Consider the following 17,096-nt stretch of genomic DNA (forward strand, 5'->3'; position numbering starts at 1 on the left):
CTCCCTTTTCACTCACCACAGTGGCCACCACCAGGGTGCTGTACCAGCGTCATCCCTTGCTTTCCCCTTATTCCCCTCCCCACCCAACTTTTTCCTCTTACGTCATAAAAACCTCAATCACACGTTCATGCCATGCGTGTTTGCAGGGAAAGTACAACCATCTGCAGAGCCTCCACAGAGCTCCCTCTGGCCCTTGGGACAACACCAGCCTGGGGCTCCTCTTTGCCATGTTCATTGGTTGATGAGTATTCAGCAAGAGCTTTCTTCCCACCTACCTCTGGGTTTCAAGTTTCTTACCGACACGTTTGGAATGATTTGCTCAGATATAGAATTTCCCCTCCACATGTAGGAATTTTACAAAAACAAAATCTTAAAGAATCATACACAAAATCACAACATTCCGCATGAGAAATTAAAAGCAGGATTAGAGGGATCATTATTCAGTCCAGTAATGTAGCCCAACTCATCAGTAGTATTTCTTGCAGGACTATGCGCAAAAGAACAAGTCTCCTCAAATTCATGAACTTATCACACACACACACACACACACACACACACACACACACCTGCGTTAGCAGACGTCAACTATCCGGGAGCTAAAGAAGCCACACCAATTCAAAGTCCCATCAGCCTGGGGTGTTCTGGATCCTCTCCACCCCCACCTCCACCCGGCATTTCTCTTTCACCGTGGTCACTGATATTTACGGCAGTAAGTGTAGAGAGGACGGGGAACACCCTCATTTGATGACTGGCCATTTTGGAAATCTCCTTTTGTGAAACACCTCTTTTTTCTAAAGAGTTGTCATTCCCCCTCCCCGACCCCCATCTGACCTGTAGGCATGCCTTACATATTCAGGGCACGAGGCCATTGTTAGACTCCTATCTTCTGCCACTCCAGGACCTGTCTTTCACTCTCTTGGTGGTATCTTGCAAAACTTATTTTAAAAATCTTTTTATTTTAATGTTATCTTTTGAGGAAGAAAGTTCATAATTTTTATGCAGCCCTATTTATTCGTTTCCTTTTTAGGAAATTCTTTTAATGTCTTGTTTATAAAATATTTGCCTACCCAAACGTTATAAGAAGATCTATTTTTTCTAAAGTTTTATTACTGACGTTTAAAAAAATGTAATAGTCTCACAAGGAAAACATGCAAACAAAGTAGTAAATACAATTCTTTTGGTTCAGTTAAGGGTGGAAAAAATGCAAGGTACACACAAGTTCTGCTAAGAGTCTTAAGTGTCCATCTTCATTAAAATACACAACTGCCGAACAATGAGTTTCCCTTCTACATCTACTCAGAGCGAGGTCAACAATTTACTGCAGATATTCTGCGTGGGGCGGTCATTTGTGGAAGCACACCAGAGTTCATTTTGAACCGAGGACTTACCAGGCGCTTCACATGCACTCTCTCCTAAGCCACGCAGCTGTCAGAGAACAGAGTGCAGTGAGCCACGCTTGGCAGGCCAGGAGACGGTGCTCTGCAAGCAGCAGTGGTCGGTCCCGAGCCACGCCTGGCAGGCCAGGAGACGGTGCTCTGCAAGCAGTAGCGGTCGGTCCTGAGGCTGCACGCTCAGGGTCAGACAGGACACAGGAGGCTTTCACTAGGAATGTCATCTCATTTAATGATAAGGAAACAGGCTCTGGATCAAACACTGGGCGGCCTGGCTGCACATCCCTGCTGTGACCAGCCAGCACCCTGATGATGCTGACGATGGCCTCAACGGACACATCATGACTACTCAGGGCCTGACAGTGATGGTTATGAGTACGTGACCCATGGCCTCCTTGTAGTCAGCCATGGGCCTGACAGAAGCAGGAAGGATGTGGGCTCTGCACCGGGACCGCCTGGGCTGGGACTCTGGCTCCGTGGCCCATCCACGGTCTGCCATCGCCTCTCTGCACCTTGGTGTCTTTGCAAGGTTGTCGGGAGCGCAGAACACCGAGCACACGCACCGGCACACAATAATCACGGGCTCCACGGATTACTTATCACCCTAGTAGTCACTCCACAAATACTGACTCCAGCACCAACCCCATCCTAGGTACAGCTCCCGGGGTTGGGAAGACACCAGTAAACAGAGCAGGCAAAGTGCCGGCTCTCTAAAAGTTTATATACAATTTGTGGTGAAAGTCAGACAGCAAATACACAAACATCCGTGGGGTGGCAGTAAGCGTGACAAAGACAAATAAGCGAGTTAAGGGTGAATAACAAGTGATGAAGCATTATTCCACACAGGGTAGCTGGCAGAGGACACTCTGATTCAGTGACATCTGAATGAAGATCTGAGGGGAGGAAAGGAGTCATTCAGTCATGTGCAGGGACAAGAGTTCTGATCTGTTGGAAGAGAATGAGCGACGGCCCTGAGGCTAGCGGATGTGTGGGAAGGCAAAGGCAGCTCGAGCCCAGAGCGCAAGCACTGACTAGGAGGGCTGCAGGGAGAGGTAGGATCGGGAAGTGGCAGATCACAGAGGGCCCTGCACGTCCTGACTACGGAGCTCGGAGCACTGGGAGCACAGCAGGGTCGTCACAGGATGTACGTTTCTCAGACCAGGCAGGTGACAGTGTGTAGGACAGACAACAGGGCCCAGAGGAAGAAGCAGGAGGCCCGGAGGTGAGGACAGTACCCTGGCTGAGAAGTAATGACCAGGTTAGTATCTCACCCTGTTTTCACTGACGGGAAAAACGCTTCAGGGCTTTAGGTAAGTGGCCCAAAGTCCCACAGGTAGGAAGAGGCAGACAGGGATTCCTCTGCAGCGAGTACATGCACAAATGCCACGGAGCAGAATGAAACTAAGAGAAGGCCCCTGTGGCTCAAAAACAGAGGAAGAGAACTGACCTTACGCTTGTGCTGGCAGGCCAGCTCTTCAGATCGTGGGAAGGATTCTGGTCCCTGCTTCAATCGGTACAGTCTGGCTTGTCTGTCCCCCCACAGCCCTGCTGAACTGCCCAAGGTTGCCTGATCTAATCGCATTCCATCACCCTGGTTCAGTCCTTAAACCACGGCACCCAACCCCCACAGCCTACTCGCCCACGAGTGCTGACATCCCCACTCCCCTCTCGTCCATGAAACTTACCATTCTCCTTACCCTTCCGTTACCATTCTAAGAGCCTGGCTGCATCCTGAGACACATTTCCACTATTCTGCTGTCTGCCATTCCATGGATTTCTGCATAGCAGCTAAATATAACAGGCCCCAAATACATCATCCTTTTGCTTCTTCTAAGAAATAATTTCCTATTAAGGCCACTGACACTAACCTCCTCAGTCTTACCACCAACAATGAGCACCAAGATATCCATAAGCTGATCAACTAATGGCGAGGTGGAGTAGGAAGTGTTTGGACAAAGAATCTGTTAACCTTGATACTGAGAAGGGTCAGCTAGCCAGTCTGTGTGTAGTGAAATAAACAAACCACCATTTCCAGAAACAACACAGATATTGTTGTTTCTTGATGGGTCCTGCAAATAATGTGGTATTGGACAACTCTTTCTTACAACAGACTTCCATTTAAAAATCCTCAAAAAAGGATAGAGATAGAAATTCATCATTAGGCAAAAATTACAGCAGTAATAGCTGTAAGAATCATCAATAGTACTGAGATTAATGGGTGAAAATCAATGAGAAACAGGATATCTGCATAGTCTCAATATATCCCCCCAGCACATACTTCTAATTACAAAAGAGAAAACAGTAACTTTACAGTGGAGAAACCTGGCTAGCACCTTAAACCAAATGATCCAAGTGAAAATCACCTGTAAAAAGGAGTCGTCTCATCATCACAGACTTCCCAATAAGCTGTGCTGTGACGGCTTCAACAGCCTGGCTGTCGTACTCTTGCCAACAACACGCAACGTCAATATAACCATGAAAAAAACCCCAGACCAACCCCAATTGGCAGACACGGTACAAATAACCAGCCACTATTCTTCAGAAGTGTCAAGTTCATGAAGGACATAGACAGACTGAGGAACTGTCCCAGATTAGAGAAGACGTAAGGAGACCGTGAACAGCCACACGGTATCCTAGACCAGGAAAGGGAGGGTAAGTGGGACAACTGTGGAAATTTGAGTAACATCTGTAGATCAGTTAATAGCACTGTATCCATGTTAAGTTCCTGGTTTCAATTACGTACTATGTTTATGAAAGTTTCAACATTTTAGGGGAGCGAGGTGAAGAGTATGCAAGGCTTCTGTCAACTATTCTTCCAACTTTTGATACATATTGAGAATCAAAAGAAATTCGCAGACTGATTGTTCCATAACCGTGGTAACAACACCCGTAACACCCACCAGAACCGCTCTCCAACCAGCCTCTCTGGAGCCAATCTGTGGCCGCAGACCCACCGGACACGGACAGACACTGACCTATCTCCCTGCTGCTCGTATCTGGTGCAGAAGCATCCAGTACATGTTTAACACCAGCAAACTGAAGTCCGTCCTCGGACGTTTTAAAGGTATCACTTCCAAACCTGTCAGAGCGCTCCTCTCTTTGTTGTCTTTCTGCTTTAAATCTCAGCAATGCAGGATTACAATGAAAGACTTACTTTTAAATGAAGGCATGAGCAGAGGCAGTGTCATTTCAAGGTAACACAGGAAACCATGAAACATAAATGAAAGCTTCCTAAACTATCATTATTCATTTTCACTTGTCATCTTTGAAAAATGGCACCTTTCCTCTCTATAAAAGACTTTTTCTCCTGCCGAGGTCTGAAACCAGTGGTGTCCTTGCAGAGCGAGGGGCTGCTACACGGCAGGGACAGAGCAGCGCTAAGCAGGACCGTGTCTTGGTAACAATGAGGAGGGTACTCTGCACTTGCTCGGCAAAGCCCCACAACACTTTCTCAAAGGCCACACGAGCCATGTCTCAGACCTGGCCCTCGAGGCCCTGGATTCGACAATCAAAAGGACTGGACCATTTCCCCCAAAGCTCAGACAGTCTATTTATACCTGACTAAGCCAAACAGACCACTCTACACAGGTGACTCCAGATACCCAAATTTAATTACCAAAATTTGGTTCATTAGAAAGATCTAAGTGCTAAACTTCGAAGTTGAAATCTGTCTGGTGGAAATCTCTCAAGACTGCAGGACACTGCTACAGTATCGATTAGGACGGTATTGTGACGTCCTGGGGTGTCTCCCTTATGGAGACTGGGGGGCAAGCTGCTCCTCCCAGAGAGGCTCTGGACGACTTCCCTCTGGTCCTTTACTTACATGAGCCACATTGTCTTACTTAACTGATGTGTTCCCAACAATATTCTTTTAAGGTTTTTTTTCTTCACTTTATAAAAGCTTATCATGCTGTATGTCATCTTCTGGGACTTACTTTTTTTTTAAATTAAGGTAAAATTCACATAACAAAAAATTAGCCTTTTTATAAAGTGTACAGTACAGTGGTACTTACTGTACTCACAACACTTTCCTGGAAGACTCAATTCTGCCACGAAGTTACGTAGCTAAGATTCGTCCATACTGCTGCACATCCCTACTGCTCGTCCATTTTCACTTGCATGACGTTCTTGCAACTCTAGCCCGGAACAGACACTAGAGATTTATTAACCTTCACATGTTTGTTTTTCTTTTCAAATGTGTCTTCTAATTGATTTGGGTGCTGAACTGAAAATGACCAACACTGAGTACCGTCCCCAATCCACAACCACCTTTGTCTCTGTGACTGTGTCTACAAAAACGAGGGTGCCTGCGCACGGGGCTCACCTCCTCTCACACTCTAGTGTGTTACACATATGGTTTCCGGCTAACGTGTTGCTCTGCTTAACAGTGGAAAAAATTATTATTTTTTGGAGAGAACCAGAGAAAGGACAATTGTAGAGAATCCTTTTAATTCACTGTCAGTCATAGCAGTCTCACTAAGGTCAGGACGAGTCACTACCTCATTTAATTGTAGCACGTGAACGTCAAGTACACACCCAGTCCTCTCAGGCGAGCCGGAGCGTACCGGGCTCGGCTCACGAGCCGTGCTGCCCGTTCATGAGATAATTAGATGTGGTCTCCTCAGGGCTCAGGAAGTCCTGCTGCACAAAAGAATGCTAACAGGACAGAAAGGAAAAGAATGAGGAATTGAGCTCTTCGAGCCGAGGCTGAAACAAAGGAGTCCTGACAAGAGAAGTGTGACTAGCCAAAGGCCATCACCACAGAACCCCTGAGAAGCTCAGGCAGTCCAGAGTCGGTGGTGCCACAAAGACAGACGGAACAGAAGTCTAGAAGAGATCACTGGTTAATCATTACCAGCCAATTTTATTTACACAGGAGTCGTAATTACAATCAGTAAGAAAATTAAGCAAAGACGTTCATCCTCTTGTGTGTGATTTAATATGCAAACAAATCAAGTGTGAGTCACGCCAAAGTAGGTATGTAATCTTACTTCCACTCCTCTGGTGGGTGTGCAAGTTCATACTTCTCCCTCACATTGGAGACACCCATATCCAAATGGAGCCAGTGAACCTCCTCTGACCGCAGGTGACTGAGGCGAAATCCATAGCAGGCCACGTGCTTTACTTTGTGACTGTCCACTATCTTCTGAATGATGCCCTAAAACATACCCCCCACAAAAATGACTGTTATAAACAAACAGAAAAAAAACAACTGTATGCTAAAAATTAATGCAATGTGCATTTCTTTTAGATAGTTAGCAGAAATCTTTGGTAAAAAGAGTATCAAGTTAAATAAATTACTTCATTTTTCTCAGGAATCTTTTGTCTCAAATAGTATTTTTATGAACAAGGAAAAGTTCTGAATAAAACACAAGAGGCTCTTCCCTTTTCATTAGTGATAACCGAGGCATGGAAACGTAACATGCATTTCTGCAGCTCTACCTCTGCGGCACCCCCAAAACCTGACCAAGCATTCTGGCCACCCCTGGAGGTCACGTGCTGAGAACTAGACCTAAGGAGGGGGTCCCACTTTCTGAACCCAGGACAGCATACTGGTTTAGACCAGGCTACAACTTCATGTCATTTCTTAAGAAACACAGTTAGAAACATACAATGAAGGCCACGCTTCTGATAGTATCGATGATGTAGGAGAAGTTACTGGAAGCTGGGCCTACCCAATCTACTATGAGCTCTCTGTCGCTTACAATGCAGCAATCTAAAATAGTCCCCAAACCTAATGCTCCTGACACACGTGCCCATGAGTTCAGAGTTGAAGGCGGCAGGGAAGGCTGCCTCGCAAAGATGAAGCTTATCCTGGGACGAGGGCAAGGAAGCCGTAACCCCGAGTCTTGACCTGTGCTCTCACGGTTGTGGAGGTCTCGTGCGTACAGGGATGTAAATGGGCAGCACATATGGAAGACTCACATGGGAATACAGCAGAGACCATCCGCTCCCTTACGTGAAGGTGTGCTCATGATAACCACTGCACTCTTCTCAACACTTCAGGCCATTCATAATTTTTAATGAGGCTACTATTAACATGCAAATGACTACTAAAGAAAATCACTGTTTTTTTAAATTAGCAATTAACTGAAAGCATCATATTACTTGTAATATAAGGCACATCTTAAAAAGTTCCTACGTATACTAAATATGTCTATATTAGGGCATGATGCTGTTGATAATAAGAATGTTCCTATCCCTACTCATGAGAAAAGATAAGTAACGTGTCCTATATATGCAAAACCTGTCAAGGACCCAGTGTGTCCACACTAAAGGCATCATCACCTGCCCGTGGTCAGCCTCCCCTTCAGACTACTGGATCCCAGGAGAAGGTTGTGTATCAAGCACGGGAGAGTGACATCATCGGGGAGAAAGCACGGACAAAGGACAGGCTGGAGGCGTCAAAGGCAGATGAGCTCTCTGTGGGACAGGAAGGATGTGTGCAGCCTACAGATGTCTGGGTGAAACTGAAGTAAGCATAAATGTCCTTCCTGGCTTTTGATTCAAGGCCCAGAATCTCTGTCAGGCCACCACGAAAGACGCTGCAGGTTGTGTCTACCCAAGGGCACCCAGCCACGGGGCAGCAGGAGCCAAAACCCAGCCCGCCCCCTAGTCTTCACCTCTTGTGCTCTGGGGCAGGGGATCTGCCTAGGGGGAAGAGACAGCCATTTCGAGTAATTCTTTCAGCGGCAACTTCTGCAGCTTCTCCTTGCCAACAACACAAATCCCTGAGCTGCACAGGACAGGCACTGGCACCGCTTTCGAATTCCCACGAAAGCGCTTTGTCTTCCTGTCCCAGCTCTGCCAATTCACTACCGAGAGCACACCGACACCGGTGGCCCTCACTAAAGCTCGGGTTTTAGCACATCTCTTTACTCCACAGCAGCTCCCTGCTAGCACAGACTCCAGAGCTGCCTCTCTGCTGTTAGGGCCGAAGTTTATGTTCACATCTGTCCCCAACCCTCTGTCTCAGCAGGTCTATCCTTCGGGGACAAACGGTTTCTTACTGTTGATGTACCATCCACAGTCTGAGGGAAATCCCACCCTTTCTGGATGCCCTCCCTGATGACCCCTAGCAAAGGTTATCTTCATGACCTCTCAAGGAATGGGCACACAGATGCCTACCTGCAGAGAGGCAAGTGTACGGACGCTTAGTCCAGAGCTGCGGAGCCCAGGGGAAAGGCAGGCTCCCACTCTGGAGTTTTATGGGATAGATACAGTTTTAGTCCATTCACTTGATCACGCCACCTGAAGACACCCAGTGTGACCTCAGGTTGGGTTCTGTTGAACAAAGAGTTCCCATCCTGCAGGACCTCCTCATTAAACAAGGTAGCAACTTTCACTTTCCACTAAAAAATTAAAAGCAATAAACACACAGACATTTCCCTTTATTTCATGTTTTGCTTTTTCTTTATGCTTCCATGCTGTGTTCTGTCCTGTTTCTCTAGAACTCCTGAATATCTCACTGCTGACTCAGTTTGAATGGTGGCCAAGATTATGAATACACAAGGACTTCTATATTTGAAGCTCAGTACATACACTCAGTAACTTAAATAATTTTGAGAACCAAATATTTGGTTCTGCATAACTGAAAAATAACTTTGAGGACTAGGTATTTAGTAAGGAATGCATACTCAAAAAAAAAAAAAAAACAAAAACAAAAAAACCCCAAACCCAACATTACTACCATATGGAAAAGTATGCATGTATTATTTCTGGAAGACGTACATTCAGAAAAAGATCTCTAGGGAGATAACAGGACAAGGCTTTATAATTTGCCACTAATGGCAGCTGAATTACATTTAAATTTCTCATCCTGGTTTGATGTCCCAGGACAATCCTACCCTACAGTATATAAACCTACACTTTGCTACTCTGAACTATCCCTTTACTCATCTGTATCATATCCCAGAATTTGGAAATATATAATTTTCCTGATTAATTTTCACATGAGATATTCGCAGGAAAAGAATTCTTCTTGAGGATGAAAAGACACTAGCCAGTGTGTACACGAGGCTTCCATCTTATCAGGAACAGAGCACGTGGCCTCAGAGCCATTCTACTACGGGGGGACAGTTATTGTCTTGTCAGCTTCCTTGCTCCGGGGGAGAAAGGGAAGTGGAGGTGCACGCAATTCTGCTATGAACGAGCTTCTAGCTGGCATCGTACACATGCAGCAGCACTGCTTAGAAACAGACGCACTGGGTCAAGAGCTACTTTAAAATGTGACGTTTTGGAAGTATGGCCACCAGGGAAACTATACCAATTATACTTGGCACACAATGTTAGAGACTGTCCTTCACCTCATGCCAATGCTGGGTAAAATTAATCTTAAAGTGTTTATCGATGTGACGGACCATAGAAGGGGGGGCATTTCATTATTATAATTTACATTTCCCTCATTATATACTAGTGAGATGACACTGTACTTTCATTTCTAAAAGTTCTTTTTATGATTCTGCTTGGTTCCACTTGGTCACTTATCTTTCAGACTATGCTCTAGAAAGAAATAATGACCTTTCCACTGGTAGAAAGAAATCCTGCAAACCATTCCTTCATGTTCATCCACTCTTGAATGTTCACTCACTCTTTTGGTCATTTGCATCTAGCCTACATCTGGTGGTAAGACAGCACCCTTAGCCTCCAAAGCCTTAATCTAGAAGGAGAGAGGTGAGCATGAACAGTCTGTGGGGAAGGTGGCAACAAGATAACAAGAGATACTTGCTGTGTCTAGCTGTCTTCACAGTGATTTGCAAGATGTCTTTATTATGAGAGAGATCTAAAACCACACACTGTGTTGTGAACAGTGCTCGTGTCTCTACTTCCCCCCAGGAGTTACAAGTGCACTCATCACTACTGATCTGTTTGTTACAACGTCCGGCCGTTATTTTTCTGCGTCTCTCTTTCAGATGCTCCTCACAGTAAGGAAACCGACAGCTGTTACTGTCCTCGGCTCCTCCTGTGCAGGTCTTTCTGTACCACAAAGAAGGCGTGGAGATCCACACCCTGCTCTCCAACATGAGTGCAGCCCTTCTGTCGGCTCAGCACTCACGCAGAAGTCGGCCCCAACTCGGCCAAGACAAAGCACGCCTGTGTCTATCTGCTCCCTACTGCTGCTGTAACCAATAACCACACACGGAGGGGCTTAAAAGAACACAAACGTATACTTCTCCGTTCTGGAAGATCCCAAATCTGAAATGGGTCTCACTGGGCTAAAATCCAGGTGTTGGAAGGGATGTGCTGCTTTCTGGAAGATCTCGGCTGGCTTTCTCCAGCTGCTAGAGGCCCCTCTGTGCGTCTGCACTGCAGCCAACCCTTCATCCGCAGTCCCCTCCCTCGGACCACAGCCAGAAAAGGTCTGCGGCTCCTCATCTCCCCCATCTCAAGGTCCTCTTCATCTCGGTAACATCTTCAAAGTCCCTTCTGCCATGGAAGGTCACATATACACAGGTTCTAGATTAGGATGTGGACTCTTTAAGGGCCATTCTTCTCTCTACCACAATCGCCACCTCTAAGCATCTAGTGATAAGAGAATTCTTTCTCATGCTCTTACTGTCCCATATTCTTCTTAACACTGCTTTTGAGTCTGTTTTTTTCCTTAAGGATTTTCTTTCTAGTTTCTTCCTGGACGATACTCTCCCTCCATTAAAGGAATAATTTAACTAAAATCTCTGTAGTCCTTTCCTGCACCAAAGTTATCTGAAAAACCATAATCAGTGTTCGAGCTTTTAAATGCGCATTCACCCGATCCTCTATCAGACAGAAGAAGTTTACGTCTGAGACACACATAAGGCATCTGTGACACCACCTAGCAGTGAACACTGGAGACCACGGGACTACCACACACGGAGTTCCCCAGGCAGCCCTCTGGGCTGAACTCAGGGAAAACTGCCCGCTGGCTGCCTTCCCCTACAGCCACTAGCCATTCTTAGCACAGCACTGTTCACAGAGCTCCTAACTCCCACAAACTCAGAGAATCCCACACTGTTCACGTGTCTGCCCACTCTGGTCAGCAAGCCGATTTTAAATTGGTCAGAATGCTTCTCTCTACTGTTATTCTTCCTACTACCAGCTTGGTTACAATAGTTAGTCCTAATCCAACCAACTCCATTCACCTTTTAGCAAACTACAGGACTGAATTTCTTGTGTTCACTTCCTCTTGCAGGTTCAGGTAATTACATCACCTTCCTCTAGAGGCTCACGACGAGCACTGAAACCTCGCAGTGTACTACGTAGTCAGGAAAGGGCACTGGGCCTGTTAATAAACTTGAAGATAACTTTGAAGGTGACAAGAATATTGTCCAACAACTCAACTGCAACTTAATCTTTAGCAGCATTATATGGTATTTGCCCAGATTTGGTGTCTGGGTAGAAAATGGATTATTCTAGACCCTGTGATTTAAGGAAAATAGTAACAAGGTAGGAATGAAGGTCTAACAGAAGTTATCAGTAAGGACAGGTATGGTTTTCAATAGGTGTAATCTCTGATTATCAATTCAATTTCTTTTACGGTCATCAGTCTACTACTTTCTACTTCTGCAACCAATGTTCCTAATTTACATTTCTGTCAGAAGTACTCCATTTCATCTAGGATTCGTGTAGTTACTCCAATGGGGTTCTGTCAAGCACCAGTCTGTGTGCCTGCTAGGCCCTGCTGAAGATGCCGGGGACAATACCAGGAGGCAGAAAGGCCCCTGCTGTCACAGAGCTTACGGTCTAGGGAAGAAAGCAGAGAATAAAAGAGCAAACCAATCAAGAAACAAGACAATCTCAGCAAGGACCAATCATCATCCAAATGGGGTGACGGGCAATAGAAAAGGTGGCAGAGAGGGAGCTCTCCGGGGCTGGGAGGCCGAGGGAACGAGGGCAGTCACTGGAAATAAGAACAGGCCACAAAGAGCCAGATCCTGTAGGTCCTCGTAGGCTGCTGAAGGAATCTGGCTTTCCTCTGAGAGAAATGGGGAGTTGCTGGAGGTTTTGAGCAAATGACTGATTACAAGACTGGCATGTTAGAGAAACAGCGCAGGAAGCTGAAAGTCAAAGGGAGCGAGCTGGAGGAGAGAAGGTCATGGGGCGTGACAGGGAGAGGAGAGTCAGGGGCTTCTGAAGGACCTGAACGTTCACCCTACATGAGACAGGAAGCCACAGGAAGGTTCTGAGTTGAGGAGTGACACGCTCTGGCTTTCGTTTTCATAGGGTCACCTGGCTGCTGGGCTGTGAACAGACTCAGGGGTTCCAGGGGGACAGCGGGATGTCAGGAGACCATGTGGCTCGAAGAAGGTGTCGCAGTAGGGGTCAGATGAAGTGGGAGGATTCTAGGTGCATCTGGTGACCGTGTGGCAGGACCGTCTAACGTACTGGGTGTAGGACGTAAGCAAAGGAGGAGGAACAGATGATTCTAAGTGTCTGAAAGAAGGGAAGCCCTCAGACTGACACACAGTCCTTTCAGAGTCAGAAGCGTAGAGACGGAGGAGAGGGGCAGATGCAGCTGGGCGGCACACAGGTCCCAAGTTCAGAGGGAGACCAGTCAGAATGAGGGCAGGTGTGGAAAAGGCAGAGCTGGATTAAACGGTGGTCACAGCTTGAAGAGACCAAGAAGATGGAGGAGAGGTGCACGGGGGCTGCACGGAGACCACAGCACGGTGGTGACCTGTGGCCGCCTGCATCCCTACAGCACTTCTTTCTGGGTTCACGGATCTGTTCTATTATGTCTCCTGTTTTCTTAAAGACAGCCTGTGGGATTAACGGTCTACACCCTTATTTCTCTAAAGACATCTTCATTCCCAGTCTTCATGATTGGTAATCTGTCTGGAAGACTTCTGCGGTACAACTTACTTTCCTGAGCCCTGAGAAGATGCTGTTCCAGTGTTGTCCTGCATCCAGCATTGCTGATGAAAAGTAAATGTCATTCTGTTTCCCAAGTAGGGGATTCCTCTGGTAGAATCTGGAATTTTCTATACACCCTTATTATTCTGAAGTACCACTACAATGTTTCTAGATGACCATTCTAATTCAATATAGTCCAGCATGAGTTAACCCCAATCTGAGCTCCGGAGCTGCCTGGGGCCTGCTACTGACCCGGGGCCAACGCTATGGCCGAGGTAGGTGATGTCTGCCTCCGTGGGCTGCTGCTTATTTAGGGGCAGGATGCACCAGTCTGCCAGCACTTGGCAGGAATCATGACCGGCGTTATGACTCGCACCTGATTTTGGTCGCATCTGGGCAGCCACACCAGTCAGGTTGAGGCAGATGACGTAGACAGAACGTGCTTACGTGCCCATCTCACAGACCCCCCCCCCCCCGCCCGAAGAAGGTGCTGGGCCTCCTCCTACACAGGTGGCCACGTGGGCCAGGGATGGCCTCCGAGTGTCCGAGGCCATGAGGCCTGCACCTGAGACACTGCTTTGTACGCTTTGCCTATAAATGGTGGAGTCCTAGGAATCCTTTCAACAACCAAACATTTAAATTAATTAAAGTAGCACATATCTGTAAAAGGAGTAAAATTACTAACTGCAGCATGAGAAATAAAAGCTCTATAATGAATTACAACAAGAATCCAGATATTTTCTCAACATCTCCAAAGGTGCTGGTTCTTGAGTCAAGCAAATTACTTTCTACTGAGCACAACTGTCTAGCAGAAATGAAAATGCAAGCTGTACATGTTCCTTTAAAATTTCTAAAAATAAATAAATAGAAATGGGTGAATTCCATTTTAATAACATTTTATTTCACCTACTATATGTCAAGAACATGATCTTTTCAACAGGCAATCAAAACAGGTTATTAATGAGATATTTTACCTTCTTTTTTCACACTAAGTCTTCAAAACCTTGTATTTTTACACTTACAAGACATCGGCTGAGACTGGCTACGCCCGAGTGTCCACCTGCTGCACACGGCGACCGGAGCAGGCAGTGCAGCAGGGTGGGGTCTGAATCGAATTATTCAGCTCCTTTGGGTTGTTTTCTAATATTCGGTTACTTTGGATAACAGTAAGCGATCTCTTTTCAGAAACTGGGCGGCCTGGCTTCCTCTTTGCTACCATTATTAAATGGTCTGTTGCTTTCTACCAAGTGCCTATGCTTCCACTCTGAACTCAGCCCCCCACCCCATTTCTGCCGGAGGTCACTGGGCCTCAAATGCTGCCACGTTCCTTCCACTGTACCCCTAACGATATATGCCGGTTCCTTTATCTGTAGTGTTCCTTGTGTGGTGCTTCTTGGGGAGAAAGACTGCATGGACATGTGCTTCAGTACTCTTCTGTTCAGTTGTGCAAATCCATTACTTTAGAATTAAACTACTGCATTTTCAAATGTTATAGCATTAAATGAATGTGAGTGATGAATAACGCCCACCTTCCATCACAGGAAAAGCTGTGGTGAACCAATGCCAACTCAGAGTTCTTTGCCTCAAGGTGAAAATCATCAACTGATGGGACTTATTTAATTTCAAACATTTATCAATTACTATGAAGTAAAACCACCTGGTTCTCAGGCACATGGATTTGCTCATACTGATCTTCATAAAAGTCTGACAAATATGTTCTCATAACTTAGGAATGTGAATCTGGTTTAAGTTCTTCTTCACAATATAAATGTTTTCATCTGGTAAGTTTGTAACATTGGCTAAAGGCTTGACATGTGCCCAGGGATCATTGGTTTTCTCCTTGATATGGATCCTCTTGTGTATAGTAAATTTGATACCAAAACACCTTTGTCGCGGAGCCTTTCCACGGTGCATTTTCAGTTATAATCAATCTTGAATGTTTGCTAAATGTCTTGTCAAATTCACATCTCTGAAAGGGCTCCCCTCCTGTACAAATACTCGGAAGTTTATTAAGGCTAATGCAGTGCTTTAAGAGACTTCCTCATTCACTGTAACTGAAATTCACAAAGACTAGAACATATACTAAGAGCCTTCCCGTAAGCTCTACATTTGCAAGGTTTCTCTCCAATATGAATCTTCCAGTTAACATTAAGGTAGAACACTGGCTGCTGGCCTTTCTACCAAGTGACTCTGTTTATAAAATTAAATATAAAATAAAACTATGGGAAAGCTAGAAAAAGCCATCAAGCTTCATAAAAAGTTGAAGCTTTTTAAAACAAGAGACTACTATATTTCAATTATACCGCAAGTAGATGTTAGTACATATTTAAACCCTGAATGAATTATTCACCTTTGAATAATCCATCTGAACAGTGAGTACTGCAATATTATAGAGGTAATGGAAATTACATAGAACTTCAATGTAATACTGTGCCCTTCAATCTAAATTCTGTCAATCCCTTTAATTTGCTTAAAAGTACTTAAGGCATATAAGTTTAAGAGCAGCAGATTAAATAGCTTCATTAGTATAAAAAGAAAGGGGGGAAAAAAGATGTATCTGTTCATCCTGGCATTGGACACTGTCCTCCTTAGAGATGAACACGGAGTAGGCAGAGGGAAGGAAGGAGCAGTTTCTCTGTAACACCTGGCCAAAGTAAACACCTGCTGAAAACTGGCGTCCTGAACTCAGTTGTCTGAAACCACACCGCTACCCTCTCACCCCCCCCTCTCAGCAATCTTGGCCCACGAAGCGCCTCTCACCTCTCTTGGCCACGATGCTCACTGGCCGCCCACAGGCTACCACCCACACTCAACATTACTCACACAGGCAACCTCGCCACCAGGATTGCCTTGGGAAGCACACTCTGCACTGCAGCTAAGGCCATGGGTGTCTCCTCCCCACCACAGTAGACAGTAAGCTGTATGAGCAGGGACCCTTTATATCCCCAGAACCTTGACAAATGTCTGGTGTGTGGAACCAATCAGTTTTTGAAGAACCTATCCTATCTGGAGTCATGCAGATACCTTCAAAATTCACTTTATAGAAAATAATTTATTTCCTAAGTATTAGAGGTTGTTTTAATTGCTTTGTTCTCTTATGTCCTAAGAAGTTTAAAAAAAAAAAAAAGGAGAGAAAAACATCAATAGCATTATATGAATAACATGATTCAGTTATTATTTTCCTAAGATATTTTACAATTAAAATTCTGTCAGTCACATATTAAGTGAATAAATAATATAAAGAAAAAGTTAACATCACTGTAATATGGCAATAAAAATTTTTATCTTTTTTGGTGTGTGCCATTAACCTAGGCCCATGTAACTTTAATGTCCATGAAGGGTCTCTCCCAGGAAAATGCACTTACCCTGACATCGGTAGCATCTCCATGCCTGATCATACTGGCCCAAGTGGCTGGCTCACTGCTGTTTTCAAAATAATGAAAGACCTTCAACACTCGCTCCATTGCCCCAGGGGAACGTTCCACTCCGGTACCCAGGTGAGTTTTGGTACTCGAATTTGGTGTGTGATTCAAGTTTGGGTCAAGGTAAGCAGCTGCCATTATTTTGCTAGATGCTATGTATCTGTCATACTCTAGAAGGGGGGAAAAAAGCTGTCAGTGTACCATATTTGAAATCTATTAAAATGTGGTTAAAATCTATTAAAACATGATATACTGATCCTTATATTAACAACACTGCTCTATGTTCTTCCCCTGTGGTCATGTCATATGCAGAAGGTGAGCATCGGGAGAGCAGAGACCTGACTGACCAAGATAATCGCTGTACTCTCCTGCACCCGGAGCACTACCGAATTCACGATAGCATAACAAATATTTGTTAAATTTTCTTAACAAATTAAAAGACCAGGAGTCCTAT

At 45.3% G+C, this 17,096-nt stretch overlaps 1 protein-coding gene across 2 annotated transcripts in view; it reads right to left on the reverse strand.

Annotated features, from left to right (window-relative positions):
* The window catches only part of LOC125281931 (focal adhesion kinase 1-like), a 143,206-nt gene that overhangs the window by 66,378 nt on the left and 59,732 nt on the right, over positions 1-17,096 (reverse strand). The window contains exons 5-6 of one of the 2 annotated variants that reach the window (XM_057312837.1): positions 16,586-16,812; positions 6,383-6,549 (exon numbers count right to left, since the gene is read on the reverse strand). In XM_057312837.1, coding sequence (XP_057168820.1) covers positions 6,383-6,549; positions 16,586-16,780 — 362 coding nt within the window. In that variant the 5' untranslated portion in view covers positions 16,781-16,812. Of the gene's footprint in view, positions 1-1,175; positions 6,550-16,585; positions 16,813-17,096 lie in introns of those variants that run through there. The other variant, XM_057312838.1, reaches the window with a different exon arrangement.

The sequence above is a fragment of the Ursus arctos genome, unplaced genomic scaffold (genome assembly GCF_023065955.2).
Source record: "Ursus arctos isolate Adak ecotype North America unplaced genomic scaffold, UrsArc2.0 scaffold_16, whole genome shotgun sequence".
NCBI classification, from domain to species: Eukaryota; Metazoa; Chordata; class Mammalia; order Carnivora; family Ursidae; genus Ursus; species Ursus arctos.